This window comes from Erinaceus europaeus, chromosome 3 (assembly GCF_950295315.1).
Source record: "Erinaceus europaeus chromosome 3, mEriEur2.1, whole genome shotgun sequence".
NCBI classification, from domain to species: Eukaryota; Metazoa; Chordata; class Mammalia; order Eulipotyphla; family Erinaceidae; genus Erinaceus; species Erinaceus europaeus.
Genome location: NC_080164.1, coordinates 19,278,090 through 19,300,934, shown reverse-complemented (window position 1 = coordinate 19,300,934; position 22,845 = coordinate 19,278,090). Strand labels below are relative to the sequence as shown.

Sequence of the window (22,845 nt, the reverse complement as noted above, 5' to 3'; positions counted from 1 at the left end):
CTCTGGGGTGGGTGGGTGGGGAGAATACAGATCCCAGAAGGATGACAAAGGACCTAGTGGGGGTTGTATTATTATATGGAAAACTGGGAAATGTTATGCATGTACAAACTATTGTATTTACTGTTGAATGTAAAACATTAATTCCCCAATAAAGAAATTTTTAAAAAGTCATTAAAAATAGTTAATTTATTCTGCATGCACTGAGCGAGTGTTACTAATCTATCAGTAACTTTACAAGGCCGTGGGCAGTCAACAAGTCACAATCTCCCTTAGAGAGAATTCAGCTCTCTTGCTGCTTGTCTTAAAGCATAATTAGCTTTCTTTTTAAAAAAATCTTTATTGGATAAGGACAGCCAGAAATCAAGAGGGGGGAGTGATAGAGAGGAAGAGAGACAGAGAGACACCTGCAGCACTGCTTCACCACTTGCAAAGCTTTCCCTCTGCAGGTGGGGACCGGGGGCTCGAATCTCTGTCCTATTGTAATACATGCGCTCAACCAGGTGCGCCATCACCTGGCCCCGTGTAATTAGCTAACATCAAATCACCCCAAGTTCTCTTATTTCCTACCTGATGTGCTCGACAAATCAAGTCTAAATCATGACGATTCAGGAATTTACTGACTACGTCAGCTCCAAATGTGAAGGAAACACCACGATCATTTTCTCCCCAACCCTGTACATCCTTATCTGGGTCAGACCACAGCAAATCGCAGAGCAAACCTTTAAAAGAAATAAAAAAATAACAATGAAAAAACACAATCATCACATATGCTTTGTATATGCATAAACACACCTCCCAACGGCCTACTGTCAGTACCCTAGGCTATCAAGCCTCACCCCCTCCCTTTAAAGTGACTAGATAGATAAACACAATCCTGCCTGACTTACTGTATTCCCTTTGCCACTGGGTGCTGGTATTGTAAGCATTTGTGATTTTGCTACTCCTGGCAGACCGCCTTCTTTTTTTTTTTGCTTTAATTCCAGACAGAGAAAGAGACAAAAGGGGGAGGGGGAGACAGAGAGGAAGAAAGAGAGAGAGAGAGAGAGAGGACAGTAACTTCATGGAGCTTGAACTAGGGTCTTGACATATGGTAATGTGTTCTCCAGCTCCTGCATCTGGATTATTTTTTTAAATATTTATTTCCTTTTGTTGCCCTTGTTGTTGTTAATATAGTTATTATTGGTGTCATTATTGTTGGATAGGACAGAGAGAAATGGAGAGAGGAGGGGAAGAAGACAGAGAAGGGGAGAGAAAGACAGACACCTGCAGACCTGCCTCACTGCCTGTGAAGTGACTCCCTTGCAGGGGGAACCGGGATCCTTACGCCAGTCCTTGCGCTTTGCGCCACCTGCGCTTAACCTGCTGCGCTACCCCCCGACTCCCGAGTCTGGATTCTTAAGCAGCACGGCCCATACAGAGCTAGTGTGTGGATGGCACACTCCAAGCACACAATCCGGAAAGGGCTGTTTCATCTTTGTACATTCTTTCTCCATGCCAATAACCAACAGCCCAGCATCCTTCCCTGAATCGCTCCAAGTCTTCACAACACTACAAACACTGATTCTGGAAGCTCCAGTCGACTCCACCAGTGTTATTTTTCTTCTAACCCATAGCCAGTAACACAGCAGAACTTTTTAATCCTTTGTTTTCTCCACATCAGCTCCAGAATCAGTTTGTCTAATTTCATGACTCCAACTGACACTTCAATGGAATTGTATCTCGTTTATATACCCCTCTGATGGAAGAACACACATTCTACTAAAGATGGAAGAATTTAAATAAAGCAGGGAAGAGACAAAGCCAGATCAGATCCTTGCCTTTGACAGTATTTCAGGTTTAGTTAAAGAGGTCAGAGCCTAAAATATTTATGTAGGTATCTTCATCATGCTCTAACTGTATAAGTTTCAGGATGAACTTTACCAATTTGGGACTATAAAGTGAGATAGCAAATAAACACCAGGAAAACAAAGGTTTAATAAAAGCAGGTGGGAGAAAGGAAAAAAATGGAGGAGGTTGAAAGAAAAAGGAAAGGATTAGCATACAGAGATATACTGGGAAGTCAAGTTATCTAAAAGTAGGAAATGGTTATGCCTTAAAATGCAACAAACAGGTGAATTAGCATGTAAATTGTAACTGTGTCACTTAGATCACCGACCATAAAGAAGGCAGCGATGATGCTTGCAGAGAGAGTAAGGGAATGTCAAGTTGTAATGGATGTTGAGATGATCATTTTAAGTACTTTGATAAGAACTATAGTATTTTTTGATAGGTCAGTTTTAAGTTTTTCTTTCTTATAACAATCCTACTTTGTCAAGGAAATAAACCAACTTTGAGTCATAGTAGTTTATGTTGACAGTGGAATTATCTAATACATTCTACAGTTACTAGCAATGCATTTAATATCTATCCACCCATAATTTAAAAAGTATTTTATTTATTTTTAAAATTTGATAGGACAGATAGAAATTGAGAGGGGTGGGAGAGATCGAGACCTGCCATACTGCTTTACCCCATGAAGCTTCCTCCCTGCAGGTGGGGACTGGGGCCTCGAGCCAGATCCTTGCAGGTAATGTGTACTACCACCCGCAACACTTTAAGAAGTCACCAAGATAGTCTCTATTTACAAGCTCTTCTATAGAATCAAACATATATTCACACATACATACAATGCTCTGATACTTATACTTTCCCATCTGTTTCCACAGGGAAAGCAGTGAGCAAAGGAACAAGACAGCAGCCTATAATTGAATGGAATGATAAAACTTAACTGAACCCCATGTTGTATTGGTCATGGTTAAAAAAAACCACACACACTGGCGTCTGAAAGTGCTAAACAGAAGCTGGACAGAGGAAACCGCTATATTCAATTCACAGAACTTCATGAAAGTGTGTGATGTAAGTAAGACACCTTGGCATATACAGTGGCACTCACCTAGGAACGCTCTCCACTCGGGAGCCAGTATGTGACCGGGGGAGAGGAGAGGGTGTGAGGCATCTGTGTTGAGTGTTTCTTTATGAAAGCACACAGGCTCATGTGGTAACCTGCACAGCAATTTCTCTTCAAATAGAACTCACCTGGTTTGTTTTAAGTTCTCAGCTTTAGGAAATAATTAGTACAAAGGAAAGCATTTCACTTTTATGCCACCACTACCAGTATCCCTCCAAAAGGGAAACATTTTATATTACTGCAAGTATTCTGCAGTGTGTTGACTACATAAACCCTCATGACTTAGTGTATATAAATCCTATTATCACCAGATGTAAAGTTCAAATATATCACTTTTTGGTCTTTTGGCTAAGAGCAAGTGTAGTATCTGTTCTTATCAGTTTAATAAAGTTCAGCTATATCAACAGTTTACATGAGACAAACTTCTCTAAACATTCACCTGTATCAGGGACATCAGTGGGCCTCATGATTCTCCGAATCTGCTCCATAGATTGCAGGTCTGGTGACAGTCCTGAAAATACAGGTAAGTTTTGGTACTAACATCTAAAGTAATTTGAAAGCTGGGGGATAGCTCACCTGCTAGAGCGTAAACTTTATGGGTTCAAGCCTCTGGCACTACATGGGAACACCCATACCAGGGGAAACTTCATGAACAATGAAGTGGTGCTCTGCTGTCTCAGAGAATTCTCTCTCTCTTCCCCTTTGTCTCTATTGGAAATTAAAAGCAAAGGGGGAAAAGTTCATGTAAAGTGGTGGAACCATGCAGGCGCAAAGCCCTGGTGGGCAAAAATAAATGAAATAAACTGAAGTCACTAAATAAAAAATACTGCAGCAGGTAGAATGTATGTTCTGTATCCACGACATCCTGGGCTCGATACCCAGAACCAAGTGTGAGAGAGCAGTGAACTAGTCTTTTTCTCTCATTCAAAACAAAATGGGTGCCGGGCAGGGGTGCACCTGTTTGAGGGCGCACATTAACAGTGTGCAAGGACCCCTGGCCCTACCTGCAGAAAGGAAGCTTCATAAACAGTGAAACAGAGCTGCAGGTGGCTCTCTCTCCTCTCTATTATAACCAGAGCACCGCTCAGCTCTGGCTTATGGTGGTGTGGGAATTGAACCTGGGACTTTGGAGCCTTAGGCTTGAAAATCTTTGTATAACCACTACGCTTATCGATCCTCGGGCCTCTCTCTCATCTCTCTAGCTCCTTCTGCCCTCTCAATTTCTCTGTCTCTATTTGAAATAAAATTTTTTAAAAAATAAAAATCTGGACAGGGGTAGATAGCATAATGGTTATGCAAAGAGACTCTCAAAGCCAGAGGCTCCAAAGTCCCATGTTCAATGCCCTGCACCACCATGCATCAGAGCTGAGCAGTGCTCTGGTGAAAAATAAATAAATAAATAAAAATCTAATAAAAGTAGATTTCTGTAAGAAAATAAAGATACATAAATGTCTCTTTACAATGTCATCTTTAATGGAGTCATTAAATAGAATCCCACTTTAAAAAAACAGAAGCATGAAAAAAAACCAGAACACTATGATTAAGTGTTTTTCCCTGCCAAGGAGATTAGATTGTCTTCTTTTTCCAAAGATTTTATAGGGACATTTTATCATTCTTTTATTTCTAACTCTGCCACCTTAGAAGTATTAACCCTTCATGCTTTTGTCACCTTTTCCCCAAGTATTTTATTTACTTACTTAACGAGACACAGAGAAAGACAGAGTCTCAGGCATAAGAGTTGTTTGCATAAACATTATGCTGTCTTCCTATCCCTTTTGCCACTTTCTTATCAACTACTTAAAAAATTAAAAAAATATATTTATTTTCCCTTTTGTTGCCCTTCTCATTGTTGTAGTTATTGTTGTTATTGATGTCATCATTAGATAGGACAGAGAAATGGAGAGATGAGGGGAAGACAGAGTTGGGGAGAGAAAGATAAGACACCTGCAGACCTGCTTCACCACCTGTGAAGCAACTGCCCTGCAGGTGGAGAGCCAGGGCTCGAACCAGGATATCCTTACAGGGTCCTGTGCTTACCCACTGCACTACCGCTGGCTGGACCCCCTCTTATCAACTAACCTTAAACATTTTTCCTTCCAAGTTAAAGTGTCTCACATTGAGCCATCAGGTCTAGGTCCCACTCCCCCATACTCCTTATCTTCATAAAAGTAAAGTTGTTGAGAAGGATAAAGAAGAAGAAGAGTATGAAAAACACTGGCAATTTTTAAAGTAGTACATACAAGTCAGCATTTTTCTGGTAGATAATCCCAGTATCCTCACAGTGAATGAAGCAGTGTCCTGACTTGCTACATTCCTACCTTTAGCTATGGTAATATGCAAAGCTACAATTTTTTTTTCAAAGTTACTATCTACTATAAACTACGTCTCAGCTAATATAGTCAATATTCTTTCAAAGAATGAATCATTTATTATTTCAGGTGAGAGAATTTATGCATACACACACATATATTCCTAAAAATAGGGTCTACATTTTAATTATTCCTACATAGTGATTTAAAAAAGGATGAATTTTCTTACAGTATTCTCATTAGATTATCCCCCTGTACAAAGCCCCAATTTAGTTATTAAGCTCTAAACAAATTCCTTTGCTTGGTATTTAAATTTCTATAATCTGATCCATTGCTCCCTAACATGTACTTAACCAGTTCTAGCTGGATTAGTCCTTGCACATTCTCTGGGCCAAGGCAACAAAGACAATCACAGTCCTCTTCGTCTTTCAAGTCTATCTGTAAACCACATGCCTCAATAAGCATGTACCACACAATTTTCTTCTTGATTCCTAAAAACAACCATTACTGCTACAAGCACTATGACATAATTAAATCTCTTTCATGACTCAACATCTGAAATACACATTTGTCATAGGGTTTTAAATCCTTCAAGAAAGCCAGATTACACAGAATTTATATTTCCATAGCAGCTAGCCAAGCCCCTTGTCAGTTTTTCAAGTGAACTTTCATATATACTGTTCATAAATTATACCATTAATATTCTTTTTTTGCCTCCAGAGTTATCACTGGGGCTCTGTGCCTGTACTGTAAATCCAGTTTCTGGAGGCCATTTTTTCCCATTGTTGTTGTTGGATATGACAGAGAGAAATCAAGAGGAGGGGAAGACAGAGAAGGAGAGACAGACACCTGCAGACCTATTTCATCGCTTGTGAAGTGACGCCCCTGCAGGTGGGGAGACAGAGGCTCTAACCGGGATCCTTGCGCTGGTCTGACCACTTGTGCTTCACACTATGTGTGCTTATCCCAGTGCACTACTGCCCGTCCCCCAGTAGCATTATTTTAAGTAAAGATTATTTTAGGACTAAAGCAGATTTACATAGGACATTGAACTTGGGAGCTGGGCAGTAGCACAGTGAGTTAAGCACAGGTGGTGCAATGTGCAAGGACTAGCATAAGGATCCCGGTTCGAGCCCCTGGCTCCCCCCCTACAGGGGAGTCACTTCACAGGTGGTGAAGCAGGTCTGCAGGTGTCTTTCTCCCTCTTCTCTCCATTTATCTCTGTCCTATCCAACAACAACGGCATCAATAACAATAAAAACAATAACAATAAAAACAATAAGGGCAACAGAAGGGAAAATAAATAAATTAATTTTAAAAAAGAAAAAAAAGGGAAGACTTTTTCCAAATGATATTGTGGTTATGTCTCCTATATGAAATTCTTAAACAAGTAAATTTTCATTTTTGTTATGAGAACAGTCATAAATTTATTATGTCCTTGTTTAAAGTAGTTTTAATCACCCGAGTTTTCATCTGAGCATTGCTTTAGTCTCCTACAGCACCATTACTATTACAAATCTTTTCTAAATGATGGCAGAATAAGAAAAGCCACAGGCCAAATTTACTAGCTTACCTCCATGACAACAGAAGATCTTCTCATCCACGATGGCAGCTATAGGCAGACAGTTAAAGCAATCAGTGAAGGTCTTCCACAACTTAATATTAAATCTTCGTTTGCCTAGAAAGAGAACAAGCAAATAGAAGAAATCTAAGACTTCTTAAATCAAAAGTTCTTTCAGCCACTGGATTATGAATGGTTTCTATCTTCTTTTTTATTCAGTACTTCATGTTTTCTGTAAATGTTACTTATAAACCTTTAAAAAGGGAAATAAAAGATTCAGAAATTATTACAAAGACATTAAAATTGTGCTTGATGTATTTGATGCATTTGTAATTTTCTCTTTAACGTGGCTATAGTACAGCAGCTCTGAAATACGCTAATAGACCAGCAGCCCATTTTTCTCAAGAACTAGACCTCGCAGGCAGAGAAGTGAAGAGAGATGAAAGGGGGAGCTGTGAAGGCTGCTCATTTTTTATTCCCCTGCTCTGAGTAGAATACATATATTTAGTGCCAAGAAAGGAGAATTTCCAAGTACTTAACCAATATCCACCTGTGAGCAAATTATAAACTGGCGCAACAGTAAGTATAAATACAAGCATAAGAGTTATAATTTTCCTGTAGCTCAACATAAAGAGCTACAACAAAGATAATCTTAAGTTTTTGTTCACCTTTTAAGGTGTTACTCAGTTCTCCTGAATTTGGCTGTAAGTTGTAACATTTAACCTAGGGAAGCAATGGAAGACAAACAGTAATTTTCCATGCTTTAATGCCTTGCCCTGCTGGCCTCTCAAATGAGTAAGTAGAACTCAAAGCAGAGATTACAAGCTGCTCTCATATACATTATTTTATCTGATGTGATTTCTATCTTGAAGGATGTTCACTCAAGTCTATATTTATTCAAGAACATACCTCTATTTCAGATATAGAATTAGGAAGGTAGTTTTAGTTTGATATACTACAGTCCATTTTCTGATCTGATGTCAACAATTCTAACCACATACTATATGTCACAAGTTTTAAAACACTGTATAAAAACTTAAAGAGTCATTTTCATTACAACATGAGAAATGGCAGTTATGAGAATAGAAGTTATCTGTCCTGTGAACTGTTTCATCACAGTGTCTAGTGCCTGACACTTCCCAACATTTGTCAAATTAATGGTTACATGAATCAAGGAATTTTAATGGGACTCTACCAAATTTAAGGGTAGAAAAAAGCAAAGTAAGATTTTAATGGAGAAAAATCACTATCTTGATTCTAAATGTGATTGGCCAAGCACATGCCCATTTTCACACAAAATGCCAAATGTAGCACAGTAATCTAGCACGAAAACTTGAAACGTAGATTAACATTTTGGTAACAAACACCAACTTTACATAATTTCATCGAAGTGTGTGTGTGTCACAGTCATAGGATAAGGAGCTAAAGCCTTAATAGATACTAGAAAACCATGGGTCACAGTCTGTGACCTCTGTTGTGCTTACATACTTGCATTAGATAAACCAACTGCTAGAAGGCTTTTTGGCTGAGCAACCTGCAGTCAGCTTGAAACAACACAACCAAGAACCAATTCAACTAGAAACATGTTTCTCAGCTTTAGGTTCCTTTTGGTCGGTGCTTGACAGATCATATTTGGAGAAAACTCTGAATCAAAGACTTCTGAAATGGAAAATGAAGGTGTCTTTATTATCTTTTAAAAATTTTGATTACCAGAGCACTACTCAGCTGTGTCTAATGGTGGTACAGGTGGTAAAGGGGAACTTCAGGCATAAGAGTCTCTTTACATAACCATTATGCTCACTGCCTCCAGCCTGAAGGGTTTTTTTTTTCATTAATAAAAATGTTTTTCTTTCTACTTACATTCATCATAGAATCCATAAATGCGATTAATGCTAGCACACTCATGGTTTCCTCTTAAGAGAAAGAAGTTCTCCGGATATTTTATTTTGTAAGCCAATAGCAAACAAATGGTTTCCAAAGACTGCTTCCCTCTGTCCACATAATCGCCTAAGAAGAGATAGTTGGCTTCTGGTGGAAAACCTCCATATTCAAATAACCGCAGTAAGTCTGTATACTGTCCATGAATATCTCCTAAAAGCAGAAAAAGGCAGCTTAAGAAAACATTGTTACTATAATCACCAGTTCAATGAAATGACATAATGAAATAATGTTTACACCCTTATGCCATCTTCTCACCCAGCTAATTACTTTCTTTTAACAAACAGAATATTCAGAAAAGAGAGAAGGGCTAGTACTTTTTTTTTTAAACTTATTTAATATTAGGGACAGAGAGAAATTGAGAGGGGTGGAGGAGGTAAGAGGGAGAGAAACAGAAAGACACCTGCAGCCCTGCTTCACCACTTGTGAAGGGAAGTTCCCCCTGCAGGTGGGGACCAGGGACTTGATAGATCCTTGTGCACTGTAACGTGTATACTTAACCAGGTGCGCCATCACCTGGCTCCCGGCTAGTACTTTTGAGATCAGGCTATAAAAAATTGTGGCTTCCATCTGGCCTGCCTGCTGGCATAGCTCCACAATGAAGCGGCTGCTTTCTGAAGGACACCTAGGAAAGAACAGCTGTGGTCAACTGCTTACTGGGAACTGAGGCCTCAGGCCCACTGGCTATAGGGAGTGGAATGCAATCACAGCTGAACCCTGAGATGTCCACAACCCCAGAAGCAAAGTAGCCAACTAAGCTCTACCCAAGTTTCTGATCAACAGAAATTCTAGTGAAGTCTTGTCAGCAAGAAGAAAATATTTTTACCTTTACATTACTTCCATATTGTTTTAAGAGCCCTCTGCTAATAACTCAAATAATTTTCAATATGACTTATTTGCTACATTTAAATTTAAGAAAGAATTTACTGGGCAGGGGTGGATAGCATAATGGTTATGCAAAGAGATCCTCATGCAAAGAGATCCTGAGGCTCCAAGGTCCCAGGTTCAATTCCCTGCACTACTATAAGCCAGAGCTGAGCAGTGCTCTGGTAAAAAATAAATACAGAATTTATCATTTCCAAAATTCCACATACAATCACTTACAAGTGGTAGTCAAAACTAATTACTTAACAAGAGAAGAGACACCCACAGCACTGCTCCACCACTCGTGAAGCTTCTCCCCTGCAAGTGCTCCCACGTGGTGGCCCGAGACTAAAGCCCAGGCACTGTGCGCACTCCCCGACTAGCCAGCTACCTGCCAGCCGCTGCCCAGATCCCCAAGATTCTACACCTCTTTCTATTTCACTGTATCACTGAACAACACTGAATTATCAATTTCCGACATTTCCTTCTAATCTGATTACAGTGTGGGATTTGGTTTCTTCCTTCTTCACTGGGACAGTGGGGCAGGTTCATGGATTACAGTACAAATGCTTATACATGGGGGATTTGTTCTTAGTAATATGATCACTTTCACACATTACTACTTTCACATACTAGTAGGGAGGTCGAGGATTTTTTTTATTTGCCGTCTGAATTTCTTTTAAGATCACTTTATAGTATGAGTAGTGATCTTTTACCTGTTGTATATATAGCAAACATTCTTTTTTGAATTTCAACCTTTATAATTTCATACCATAAATCAATATTCTCTTCTACACAAAAACTTTAAAATGTTTTTCTCCCAGATCATCTCAATGCTTATACTGGAAGAAGAAAATGGATTAAGAAGAGACTGTTTCCAATTCTGGCCATTTACATACCACAAATTTTCAGCGGTGCTTCCAATTCCAACAGAATAGGCTGGCTGAGAAAGATCTCCCGAGACTTGATGCATAAGCCCCGGACTTCTGCTTCAGTCATCTGCACTATCTTTCCTGGACGACATCCTCGTACTAAAAAACAACAAATCAGTTGTCAGTTCTCTAAAATGCGTTCAAAAAACAAACAAACAAAACAAACAAGTCTTTAAGAAGAGTCATGCTCTGATTCTGAAGATTAGAAGTGACAGCTGGCAAGCCAGTGTATGATGTTTGGCGTCACTGACTGCTGCCATGAAACCATAGTCCTCCTCTTTGTCACCAGTGGCAAACTTGAGCTCCAGCAGCTCGAAAGACCCCTGAGGCTTCAGGGACAGTATCTTCAGGTATCTGGCCTGATTGCTCAATAAAGCTTTACACTTAACAGAAGACCATAATATCACCATCATCATCACCACGAGTGAATAGCTATGAAAAAGCAAGCTTAAATAAGAAGTAGCTGTCAGAAAGGTGAGCCCCACCCAACACACTTCTTTTGACTGTCACAAGCACTGCCCCAAACCTAGGCAGGCCCTACCTTTTCCATTCCAGTCTAAATAAAATTTAAGAGATGCCACATACTTAGTAAAATTTACCACATATGTTCATACCAGTGTTAAAAACTTCAAAAGCAATTTACCCCATTAGATAATGTGACTTGCAGGAACTTCTAGAAAGAGCTGAGGAATGCTGCCTGTCAAATTCCTTATTTGCCTTACTGAGCAGGACTGGTACTTTCCTCCCTGGCATTATTACCTTCTACACTGGCGCTTTCTCTCTAATCTTTAATATATGGCTAGCTGTCACTTAATCTTAACTGAAAAGGTACTTAAAATTGCTATGATGCCTTTGTCAGATTGAAGTGGTGGGTTTAGAAAAAAAAAAGGGGGGGTGGGATCAGATATAAAAGTCAATTTGTTTGAATATGAAAGAAACAAAATGGACACAATGTAGGAAAGTGCTTTAAACAAATGACAGTCGTAGGACCACTCCTGACATGCAAAGCTGTGACTGGCTGTGGTTATGGGGCTTGCAAGCAGCTTCTTCAGTACTAGCTCTCCAAGACCAACTGCTCTGTCCACATGGATAGCGCAATTTTTCCACTTCCAAGCCAACAAGCAAAGCCCCACTTTATGACTCAAGTTATCTAGAATACTAGCTTAACTTCAACTTCCTGTAGCGGGGACATATCTACCTGCTTTAGTCTAAGGAGAAAGGTATTTTCACTGAGGGTGTGAAGATAATTCAATTAGTTTCAGAGGGAAAACACAGAGTTGAAAAGGCATGAGAGACTGTCTGCATAACCATTATGCTATCTACCCCTGCGTTACAGTGGTACTTAAGTTTTGTCAGTTTATAAAGAAGGAAGAGGGAGAACAAGACCCAGATTAACATTCTACTATATATAGATGGGGTAAATAGGCCCCGAACAAATGCTCAAGTCTTAGGAGTAAGTAAGCTGAATGCTATGGTGGACAGGATCAGGGAAAGACCTGATGCCTTCACGTCGCTGCCACAGGCAAGTGCTCCCAGAAGAGCAGCTCCTATTTCTCAGCCACTGAAACGGGGAAGAAACTGGGGCCCAGCTGCCACTATCTGGGGGCAACACATGGAGCAGCTGCACGTTACACAGGGCAAGTAGATCACTATCACAAGTCCCAGATCTGAGCCACAGGGAAGGCTCTGCCTGACTACGGAGTGAAAATCACTAGTTCCTTAAGGCAGTCAGACCCACTTAGAGTCCCCTCAACAAAAGTTCCTCTGTATTGCTCCAGCTCTGGGTATATGTCTTTAATTTCTTTTTTTATCATCTTGTTGAGGTGTATAATAGTACTCATCAGGATATAAATTGCATTTCTCTAAGTAATATTGTGAAGCACTTTTCCATGGCATTTTTTTTTTTGCAGAAATTAAGTTGGTGTTCATTCTTTAAAACTGTATTACATTTAAAAAAGATTTACTTACTGAAAAGAAAACACAAGTAGAACCTGAAATGGAACTGGCATATCGCACCAAAGTAAAAGAGAATAAAGGTCCAAGAAGGATGACAGAGGACCTAGTGGGGGTTGTATTGTTATATGGGAAACTGGGGAATGTTATGCATGTACAAACTATTGTATTTACTGTTGAATGTAAAACATTAATTCCCCAATAAAGAAATAATAAAAAAAAGATTTACTTATTAATAACAGGGAGGAAAGAGAGCCAGAGCATCACTTTGGTACACTTGATGCCAGGGGTGGAACTTGGGACCTCTTGATTTTGAGTCTGGTGCTTTAGCCACTGTGCCACTTCTCAGCTTGCACTGTACTGTCTTTAGACAAACAAAAAAATTACATGTAGGAACTCTACATATTACAGGTTAATTTTTTTTTGCTGGATTTGCATTACAACTTTTCCTCTCTAGTTTGCAGCTTGAGTTTTACCTCTTGATACTGTCTTTTGATGAATACAAGTTCTTAAACTTAAATGAATTTAAATTTAATCAATCATTGGGGGGGGTTAGAGCATAAACATGTTGAACAAAATCTTTGTCTTTTCTAGAGAAATTTCCTTATATTTTCTCCTAGATGCTTTACAATTTTCATTTATCTTTATCTCACCCCTATAGCCCATCTTAAATGCGTTTTGTGCATGGTTTAGGGTAAAGGCCAAGACTACTTTTTTTTTTTTTATCTATGCAGATACAGAAAAGCAACTTACTGGAAAGATCGTTTTCCCCAACTGTACTGCAGTGTATTTTTGTAGAAAAAGCAGGCGATGGGGGGCCGGGTCACTGCGCACCAGGTTAAGTGCACACAGTACGAAGTCTAAGGACCCGACCAAGGATTCTAGTTCGAGCCCCTGGCTCCATACCTGCAGTGGGGTGGTGTGTGTGTGTGTGTGTGTGTGTGTGCGCGTATTTGCTTCACAAGCCACGAAGCTGGTCTGCAGTTGTCTATCTTCCCCCCTCTCTCAATTTCTGTCCTATCCAAAAAATTTAAAAAAAAAAAAAAAAAAAAAAAAAGGCCACAGGAGCAGTGGATTTGTAGTGCCAGCACCAAGCCTCAGTGATAACCCTGGGGGCAAAAACAAAAAACAAACAAAAAAAGTAAAAGCAGGCGATCATGCATGGATGGATCTATACAATGCATCTGTGCATCTTTACATTAGTGCTACAGTCCAAACACCAGCTTGTAATACAGTCTTAATCTTGTGACACAAGCACTCTGTGTTTAAGATTTTTTTTTTTTTCACTTCAGGAATTTAAACCTTTTTTTCAGGAAAATTGGTAACAGTCACATGTTGTGGAGAGGGAAGAAAACCTAGAGAAAGAAAAACCACCCAGAGCTCTTACTCAGGTTGACCAGCTCACCTAAGCAGAGAAAGCGCCTATTCTGCTGTTTCTGATTTGGCAGTGGACCCAACTTCCACATTCTTAATTTTAGATGATGTGGTCTTCTTTGGCTGTAGTTAACAAGTCTCTCACAAAATTTCCATACTTTTCTATTTATCTTGAGTGTATTAAATCTTTAAGTTCAAGTCCCTGTGTGATTATACTAATTTTTAATTTTTCTGTGAATTGATTTCTTTTGGATTCTGTGCAGTCAGTCTGCTATGTCCTGCAGTGCTCTGCTTAATGAGACACTGGCTCACAGGTCTGTCCCAGTGAGTTTCCTCCAGAGGGTTATTTCCATTTTTGACAACTCGCCCACATGTTCTCAACAACTGGTCATTTCAGTCTTGCCTTCAGTCTTAGGAAGTAACCACTGGGGGGGTCTTGATGGAACAGCTCAGGGTCTAATGAGCCTCTCCAACTTGGTAGCGTCTGAATTTCAGGTTCTGCCTCTCTGGTCCCAGAAGAATGCTGGAATCTGTTCTTATCTGTCGATTCCTGCCCTTCGAATCTTGTACTTCTGTGTATGAGAAATCAGTGACTCTGGGAGGCCTGACAGCAAATTCTCAGAAATGAGTCTGTGGTTCAGACTTCTATCACTTTTTTTTTTTTTTTTTTTATTATCATCTGGTCTATTGCTGGGGCTTGGTGTCTGCATGATGAATCCACTACTCCTGGCAAACTTCATTACTGTTTTTTTTTAGGACAGAGAGAAATTGAGAGGGGCACATAAAGAGAAAGCTGCAGGCCTACTCCACCACTTGTGAAAAAAAGCTGCAGGTATGGAGCAGGGGTTTGGGCCCTGGGCCTGGAGCATGGTAAGGTGTGCACTTAACGGGGTGCGCCACTGCACAAACCCTTCCTTTTAATCCTGTGATACTGTGATACCACTTTGGGTTTGTGGTGCCTTCTATGCCTCCAGGAAAAAGCCAGAACTGTTGAGCTCATGCCATGTGTTTCTCTTTCCTTTGAATAATTTCCCACACTGACTGGATATGAACAGAGGGGCGCACAATCAGAGATAATTGGGCACACACAGAAACTCGGGTGATTACACAAAGAATTCTGAGGATTATCTTGCCAAAGGCTAAACACCACAGACTGGAACCCCTAACACAACTTGACCAGGACACCATGGTCTCCTGGCAAGACAGTCTTTCTGTGCAACCAGGTTTCCATTTGGAAAGAGGAAAACACCTAATGCCTGAGCATCAAGCCTGACACTGTGTGTGTGCATGTACACACATATGTGTGTGTTTTGTGAACTAGAAGTAATTTTACATTAGGAAATGGGGGGTGGTGACTTATACTTTGTCTACAGAACATGAAACTGCAACTTTAAGTGTCTGTACGTGAAGCGTAACTGAAACACAACCACTCTGCTGTGCTCACGTTTCCCCAGGGGGTTTCTGCTGCTATAAGGCCCTCAAGCCACACTCCAGTGACAACTGCAGCTAAACTCTTGTCTGAGGGTCCTGTTCATTGTTGTTCTGCAACATCTTATTTTCCTTTTATTACCAGTTTGAAAGCAAGAAAAGTGGCATGTAAGACACGGTGGGGTGTGAGGACTGTTTTGTTACTGAATCAGATGACCTGTCAACAAATTTTTAAAAATATTTATTTATTCCCTTTCGTTGCCCTTGTTGTTTTATTGTTGTAGTTGTTGTTATTGATGTCGTTGATGTTGGATAAAACAGAGAGAAATGGAGAGAGGAGGGGAAGACAGAGGGGGAGAGAAAGGGGAGAGAAAGATAAGACACCTGCAGACCTGCTTCACCGCCTGTGAAGGGACTCCCCTGCAGGCGGGGAGCTGGGGGCTTGAACCTGGATCCTTAAGCTGGTCCTTGTACTTTGCGCCACCTACACTTAACCTGTTGCGCTACCCACCCCCTACCTGGCAAAATTTACAGCACCTTAGTTGTGTTGAAAGAACACAACAAAGGTTCACATTACCAGTAAAAACACTCATTACAACATTACCAATTCACAGGAAAGACCAGGGCAGAAAAACTCAAACATTTTTTAAAAAGGAGTTTCAGCATAGCAAAATTTCTAACCAAAGCCTTTCATGCCTGAGGCTTTGAGCTCCCAGGGCCAATCTGTTGCACCACTATGAGCCAGCTGAGCAGTGCTTTGGTAAAAACAAAACTGTGGTACACAGAACCAGAAGTAGAACAAATTATGGTGATAAAAACACAGACTTAGTTGGATAACTTAGTTTGTGAAAATTTAAGGCTTAAAGTTTATGGTAGAGTCACTCAACACACAAACATTGTAACTGCTTCACTGAAGAGTGCCATCAACAACAGGCACCACTAGCCCTCATGAACTTACTAAACATTTTTTTAAAAATATTTTATTTATTTATTCATGAGAAAGATAGTAGAGAGTGAAAGAACCAGACATCACTCTGGTAAACGTTTGAACTCAGAACCTCACGCTTGAGAGTCCAATCTCTTTTATCTACACTGCGCCACCTCCCGGACCACCTTACTAACCATTCTCAACTACACGAGTTATCGTCAAAAACCAGAGCTGAGCATCTTGACTTGCCCTACCAAACAGCATTTGATGAAGCTTCCAAACAACGTCTTGATATTTATTAGTACGACAAGGAGAGAAAAACAGAGGAGGAGGAGGAGGAGCTAGAGCATCACTGGCACATAAGACCCCCCAGGCAGCACAAAGATTACCAGAATTTATGAGTAGCTAAGCAGCTGCTGGAACTGATTCATCTGCAGTGCAATGACTCAACACGCTAAGAAGAAAACTATCAAAATGACTCTAACAGAGCTATAAATGCCTTCCAAGTGGTGTGTGACACCTTAGCAACGGTGACACCTTAGCACACATCAAAGTCAGCAATGTCAAACTGGTGTGTTTGCTGCCGCACACACATAGGGGCAGAAAATAGTTCACGCTTACAACTATCCTGATGAAGCAACCAGCTTTAGGACTGGGTTGTCAGGAAAGTCATGATGCATTTTTGCATGGAAAAGCACGTCGTGACTTTCCTGACAACACCATATGTATTGTCCACTGAGTGTATCTTTTTAATATTCTGTCCCAAACTGCAACTATCTCTAAGTGTTTCTGCTGCATGCCAAAGCCAGCAGTTATCTCCAAAAGATTATGTGGCTGTTTTAGTTCCAAGCTGATTTATCTACACTTTTTAAATACAGGGAATCTTTTGTCCCTACTAGAAAGCACAATTAACAAAAGCTATGGTTACTTGGTTATTCACACTGAGACATCTTAGCAGAAACTTATGAAAATGAACAAGCTGCCTGCCACTTCAAGGAAGACAGCAGACAGTATTGGTTGTTAAAGAAACAATTCAAACTTCAAACAACTCAAATTTAAAGTTTAAAAAGCTTTTATAGAGTTCAGTGACTCCTTAGCTTCTTCAAACTTAAAACTCTTCTGCTACATAACACTAATTGCATAATTCAGATAGATGAATCAGTATTTTCCAAATAACCAATGTATATTATGAAGTGATGTGTAAGAACTGCTTAAAAGAAAAGGTAGATCCATGATTTTAATATAAGAGAACAAAAACATTGCCATTTCAGTTTTATATTACAACTAGCTTGTAAGAATTTATCATTTTTCAATTTCTGGTATATTATAGAATACTCACCATTATCCAAAAAGGCTATTAAAATGTGTCTTCCATGTGAGCTCAGATCTAGAGGGATGAAGAGGTCACATAGGCTCCTAAGCTGAATATGGGCTCCAGATCACATCAGATCGATGAGGTTTACAGTCAACAATATTTATACACCTTTCCCATATTAGGGAGCTACACTCTTCCCTGATCCAGCTTTCTGGTCCTTTTTCCAGCCATGATATCATCTCCCCAGACAATAACTTGGACCCACCTGCATATCAGATGTCAGGCTCAGGGAAAAAACAAAACAAACAAACAAAAAAAACCTAGTATAGCCACAGGCCCTCTGGACTATAACTAAAATATACCTACTAGCTATCTATAAAATGGGGGACCTCCAACTCTTCATCTGCACTATTCCAGCCTTTCGGTCTATGATTGGTCAACAATTTGTTTGGCATTGTATGCTAACTCTCTTTTCAGCCACCAGGTTCCAGATGGTAGCATGATGCCAACCAGACTTCCCTGGACAGACAACCCCACCAATGTGTCCTGGAGCTCTGATTCCCCAGAACCCCGCCCCACTAAGGAAAGAGAGAAACAGGCTGGGAGTATGGATTGGCCTGTCAACGCCCATGTTCAGTAGGGAAGCAATTACAGAAGCCAGACCTTCAATCTTCTGCATCCCACAATGACCTTGGGTTCATACTCCCAGAGTGTTAAAGAATAGGAAGGCTATCAGGGGAAGGGATAGGATACAGAGTTCTGGTGGTGGGGATTGTGCGGAGTTGCACCCCTCTTATCCTATGGTTTAGTCAATGTTTCCTTTTTGTAAATAAAAACTTAAAATAAAAAAGTCTCTTTCTCTCACCAACCACCATACCTGAGTTATGTTTCTTCCAACGCTTTAGTCAAAACAATGTAAAAAGACCAAGCAATGTCTTAAAAAAAACAGAGAACCCAGCCACCTTCTATAAAACCCAACATTAAAAAGGCTCACCACTATTTTCTTGTTTTAGAACACAACATTCATACCAAAATAAAGTTATTATTTATTTATTTATTTTTACCAGAGCACTGCTTAACTCTAGCTTATGGTAGTGTAGGGGATTGAACTTGGGACCTTGGAGCCTCAATAGTGAAAGCTTTTTGCATAACCATTATGCTATCCCTCCCTCATACTGTCACTTTAAAAAAGACTGATCTGGGCTAGGGAGATAGCATAATACCCACACACAAAAAGTATCATGTCTGAGGCTATGAGGTCTTGGGTTCAATCCCCAGCACCACCATAAATCAGAGCTGAGTCTGCTCTGGTGTCTGTCTAAATAAAATATATATATTTCTTAAAGATTTATTTACTAATGTGGGGACCAGAACATCACTTACCCACTGTGCCACCTCCTGGGCCACAGTTATAGCTGTTATTTTACATGAACTAAAGAGAAGACATTTTAAAATCATTTTGATTTCTAAACAGTATTGGTTAATAGCTCATAAAAATCAAAGCTCTGACCTTCAAATTCTAAGAGTGGAAAGGGGTCCTGAGACTCAAAATAACTTAGAGTTCACGGAGCTAATCTCTAGTCAAAAGAAAGCAGACAATAGATTGCATTCAGATAACTCAGTCACTGTACCCATTTTGTTCTGTCTACAACGGCTTGCCCCTTTGACACTAGCACACTAAACCAGATGAGAAAGGAATAGTGGGGACAGAAAGAAACACTATGTATACATTTATGTGTAGAAGAGAGTTTGAATGCAACCATCACAAGGTGGTGGATCCACTAGCTGTTCACAAGGAACAGCTTTCTCAGAACTTGCCAAGCAGAGGCCCAGGGCTCCGTAGTATAGTATAAAAAGCCCTCTTACTCATTTCTCACCTCAGGCTTATACTAAATATAACAGCAGCTAACACTTTCTAAGCTCGCAACACATACTGTTTTACCTGTTTAATCTTTACAGATACATTATCAAGCAGGTCCTTAGTATCACTCTCAGTACTAGACACTGGGGCAGAGCTGAAATTAAAGCACACCCAGAACCCACATCCCCCACAATTTACAGACACACAGTGATTTATACTGAGTAAACTGAGCAGCCGGCGCATTAGCTGAGATTCAAGTTCTGCAGCTGAGTTCTGAGATCCACAGAACACGTTCCTTTCTTTTATTGTGTAATTAAGATCTTTCATTTATACTCAGGATGAACATTTTTTACTACCATAGTTCAATCACTTGATAAATATTCAAGTAATATAGATGAAATCTGCAAGTACCTATGAAGTCCCTTCTCAACCTACTACTAAAAGTCACTGTAACTGCTCAACATAACATTAAGAAAAGTCACATAATAGACATCACTGAACAACTTTTATTGTGAAAAGCGACTTTAAATCTCTGAATCTTAAATACAGCTGGAAAGGTAGGGGGTGGGGGAGTTAAAATGTTAAGACAAGCACTCAAAATGTTTTTAGTCCCTGATGTGCCAGATGGGAGCCCAGGGGTATTTTGATTAACATTCTGGGGATAAAATTCCTTCATGGTGAAGTAAACTGTGTCTAAACCACCAGATTACCCAGCACAGGCATGCACTAAGGTCCCATGGTGATGTTTCCACTAGAATGTGCACGTATTGTATATGTCTCTACTTGTCCTTGTACAAATACAGAAGTTTGGTAAGGGAGAAATCTGAAGTCAGTGGTTTTTAGGAAGGTTACATATTTATTCTTACAAGTCATTTTGCTACTCATATGAATAATGAAAAGGCAGAAAACAAGACAGTTGCTATGTTCTTTCATTAAATGCTTCTATTGCACAAGTACTCACAGACCAAGGACTCAATTCATCCCTTAAACCAGGCAGTTTTAGTTAGTGGTTATTTACACTTATTTAACATAGGAGTGAGTGTCTGCTGTTTTAGTCTTCTACCTCTTCGCCACGGAATAAAGACTTCATTTTCATCATTTAATCAATGATTCCAGGTTTCATGGCATTACTCTATACCTGCGCTACTTCACCTCCTTAGAGCTATTTATGCATGCCGCTGAAAAGAATACTGTTAAACAACAGATGTGGCGATAAACAAAGAGGGAGAAAAATACTCAGCTGGATTAAACACAACTGATTATCTCCCTCACTAATCCTACATCTTAAGAGTACTGTCTCTACACTTAAATGTAAGCAAATTTCTTAACGTCTATGAAACCTTAGATTCATCATTTACCATAAAAAAATTTATACTCAAGTAACAACACAGAAGCACTGTTGGGCTACTTCAAACTGTCAAAGTTCACCGGACCTGATGGAAGTAATTAGCAGAAAAACAAAACAATTAAACTCATCCCTGAATTATTTGCAAAGAGGCTCCTCCACCTTTCTCCTGGGAGCAAGTGAAGACCACTCCTCTATGATGGCCCCTCCTGCTTTCTAACAAGCCTGGCCCTGGGTTCCTCTTCACCCTCCACTCTCCCCAGGGAAACAGGCTGCCAGAAAGAAGCCTTGCCTTCAAAACGTCTACCCTGTGGATTATGGGTCACACCTAGACAATCAGAACTCTGCTTTACACATGTACCCTGAGTAGTCCCTCAGAAAGTTAAACACAAGTCACCATGTAACCCAGCAATTCCACCTCCAGTTATATAGCCAAGGGAACTGAAAACATGCCCCCACACAAAATTCCACACAGATATTCAGTGGTTGTCACAATGGTCAAATAGGAAACAACTCAAATGCTCATTAAGTGATGACTGGACAAATAGTATGGCACAGTCATACAATAAGGGGCGTGATGTACTGACACCTGAGAACGTGGAACATTAAAAGCATCAGAAACCAATCCCGAGACCACTGACAGTATGAGTGCATTCACTTTTCAAACATCCAGAATAGGCAGAAAGTAGACTGGGCATTGCCAGGTACAGGAGGAAAGGGGCTGAGTGATAAGGCAGTGTTAGGAGGCCGGGTGATGGTGCACCTGGCTGAGGTCGCATGTTACAATGAGCACCTGTAGGGAGAAAGCTTTGTGAGTGGTGAAGCAGTGCTGTAGGTCTCTCCCTCCCTCCCCCTTCCCTTTCAATTTCTGGCTGTCTCTAATGAAAAAAAAGTGTGTGTGTGTGTGGGGGGAGTGTTAGCTTGAATAAAGTTTTTTTTTTTGGGGGGAGGGTGGAGGCAAAGAGGTTCTAAAGCTGTTTTTGGCAGTAGCTGTACAGCTGAATGTGCTGAAATTACTGACTTAGAGGCCTAAGTAAGGAAACTGATTTATGTGAATTATAACCCAACAGAGTCGACATTTTAAAGGGGGTGGTGGTGGTGGTGGTGTCATAAAGCTATTTCATTTTCCAAAGCTAGCTCTTTTTTAACCTTCAAAAGGACAAGTAAGAGGAAGACTTCCTAGTTTCTTAGTCTGTCAGCCTAAATCAATGTTAAGAGCAACAAGAAAGAGAACACAGGCAGTCAAAACAGCTCATTTGGGAAGTGTGCCTGCTTTGCCACGCCTGCAACCCAGATTCAAGTCCGGTTCCCACTCTGCAGCACCACCACCCCCCAAACTGAAAGAAAAGGAAATTAGTCATTCCAGGTAATGGAATTGGAAAAAGAGAAATGAAAAAAAAACCCATACACACACACACACACACACACACACACACACATATATATATACCAAATGATCAGTGCCTCACCACAAATTCAGGTATCCTGACAGCCTTCACCTAAGTGGAAAATTAATTAAAACCAAAACCAAAATAAGATTTTCAGAGAGCTCATATTGAGGCCCAAACCAGTAAACAACCATACTCTTCTATGGAGTTTACTTAGATGTGTATATACACGTACTTGATGCCTCCACTATGAACTCACTGCTCCCAGAGGCCATTTCTTCCTTTTTCTTATTTGATACTCAGGAACCCCATAAGAAAGACACCTGCTTCACCACTCATTAAGCTTCACCTCTGCAGGTGGGGAGCATGGACTTGAGCCTGGGTCTGTGCGCATGGCAATGTGTGCTCCGTGTGGTGTGCCCATGGTAACGTGTACCCAGGTATACAACTGCCTGGTCCCCCTCATTATTCCAATATTCTATTTTACTTTTTTCCTCAGAGCACTGCTCAGCTTTCGTGTATATGATGGTGTGGTGTGGGGGGACTGAACCTGGGAATCTGGAGCCTCAGGCATGAGAGTCTCTTTGCATAACCATTATGCTTGCTACCCCCACCCAAGTCTAATATTCTATTAGTCATATTCTAGTGTTCAAGTTTAGCTTTGTGGCAAAGTTTAAAAATTTCAGAAAACATTTCTGTCCA

General features: G+C 40.3%; 1 protein-coding gene and 1 pseudogene across 1 annotated transcript in view; one reads left to right on the top strand and one right to left on the bottom strand.

Annotated features, from left to right (window-relative positions):
* PPP1CB (protein phosphatase 1 catalytic subunit beta) overlaps positions 1-22,845 on the bottom strand; it is a 35,189-nt gene that overhangs the window by 8,735 nt on the left and 3,609 nt on the right. The window contains exons 2-6 of the mRNA XM_007523880.3: positions 10,519-10,650; positions 8,678-8,908; positions 6,830-6,934; positions 3,387-3,458; positions 568-719 (exon numbers count right to left, since the gene is read on the bottom strand). Coding sequence (XP_007523942.1) covers positions 568-719; positions 3,387-3,458; positions 6,830-6,934; positions 8,678-8,908; positions 10,519-10,650 — 692 coding nt within the window. The remainder of the gene's footprint in view (positions 1-567; positions 720-3,386; positions 3,459-6,829; positions 6,935-8,677; positions 8,909-10,518; positions 10,651-22,845) is intronic.
* Positions 3,276-3,374, top strand: LOC132537783 (U2 spliceosomal RNA; annotated as a pseudogene).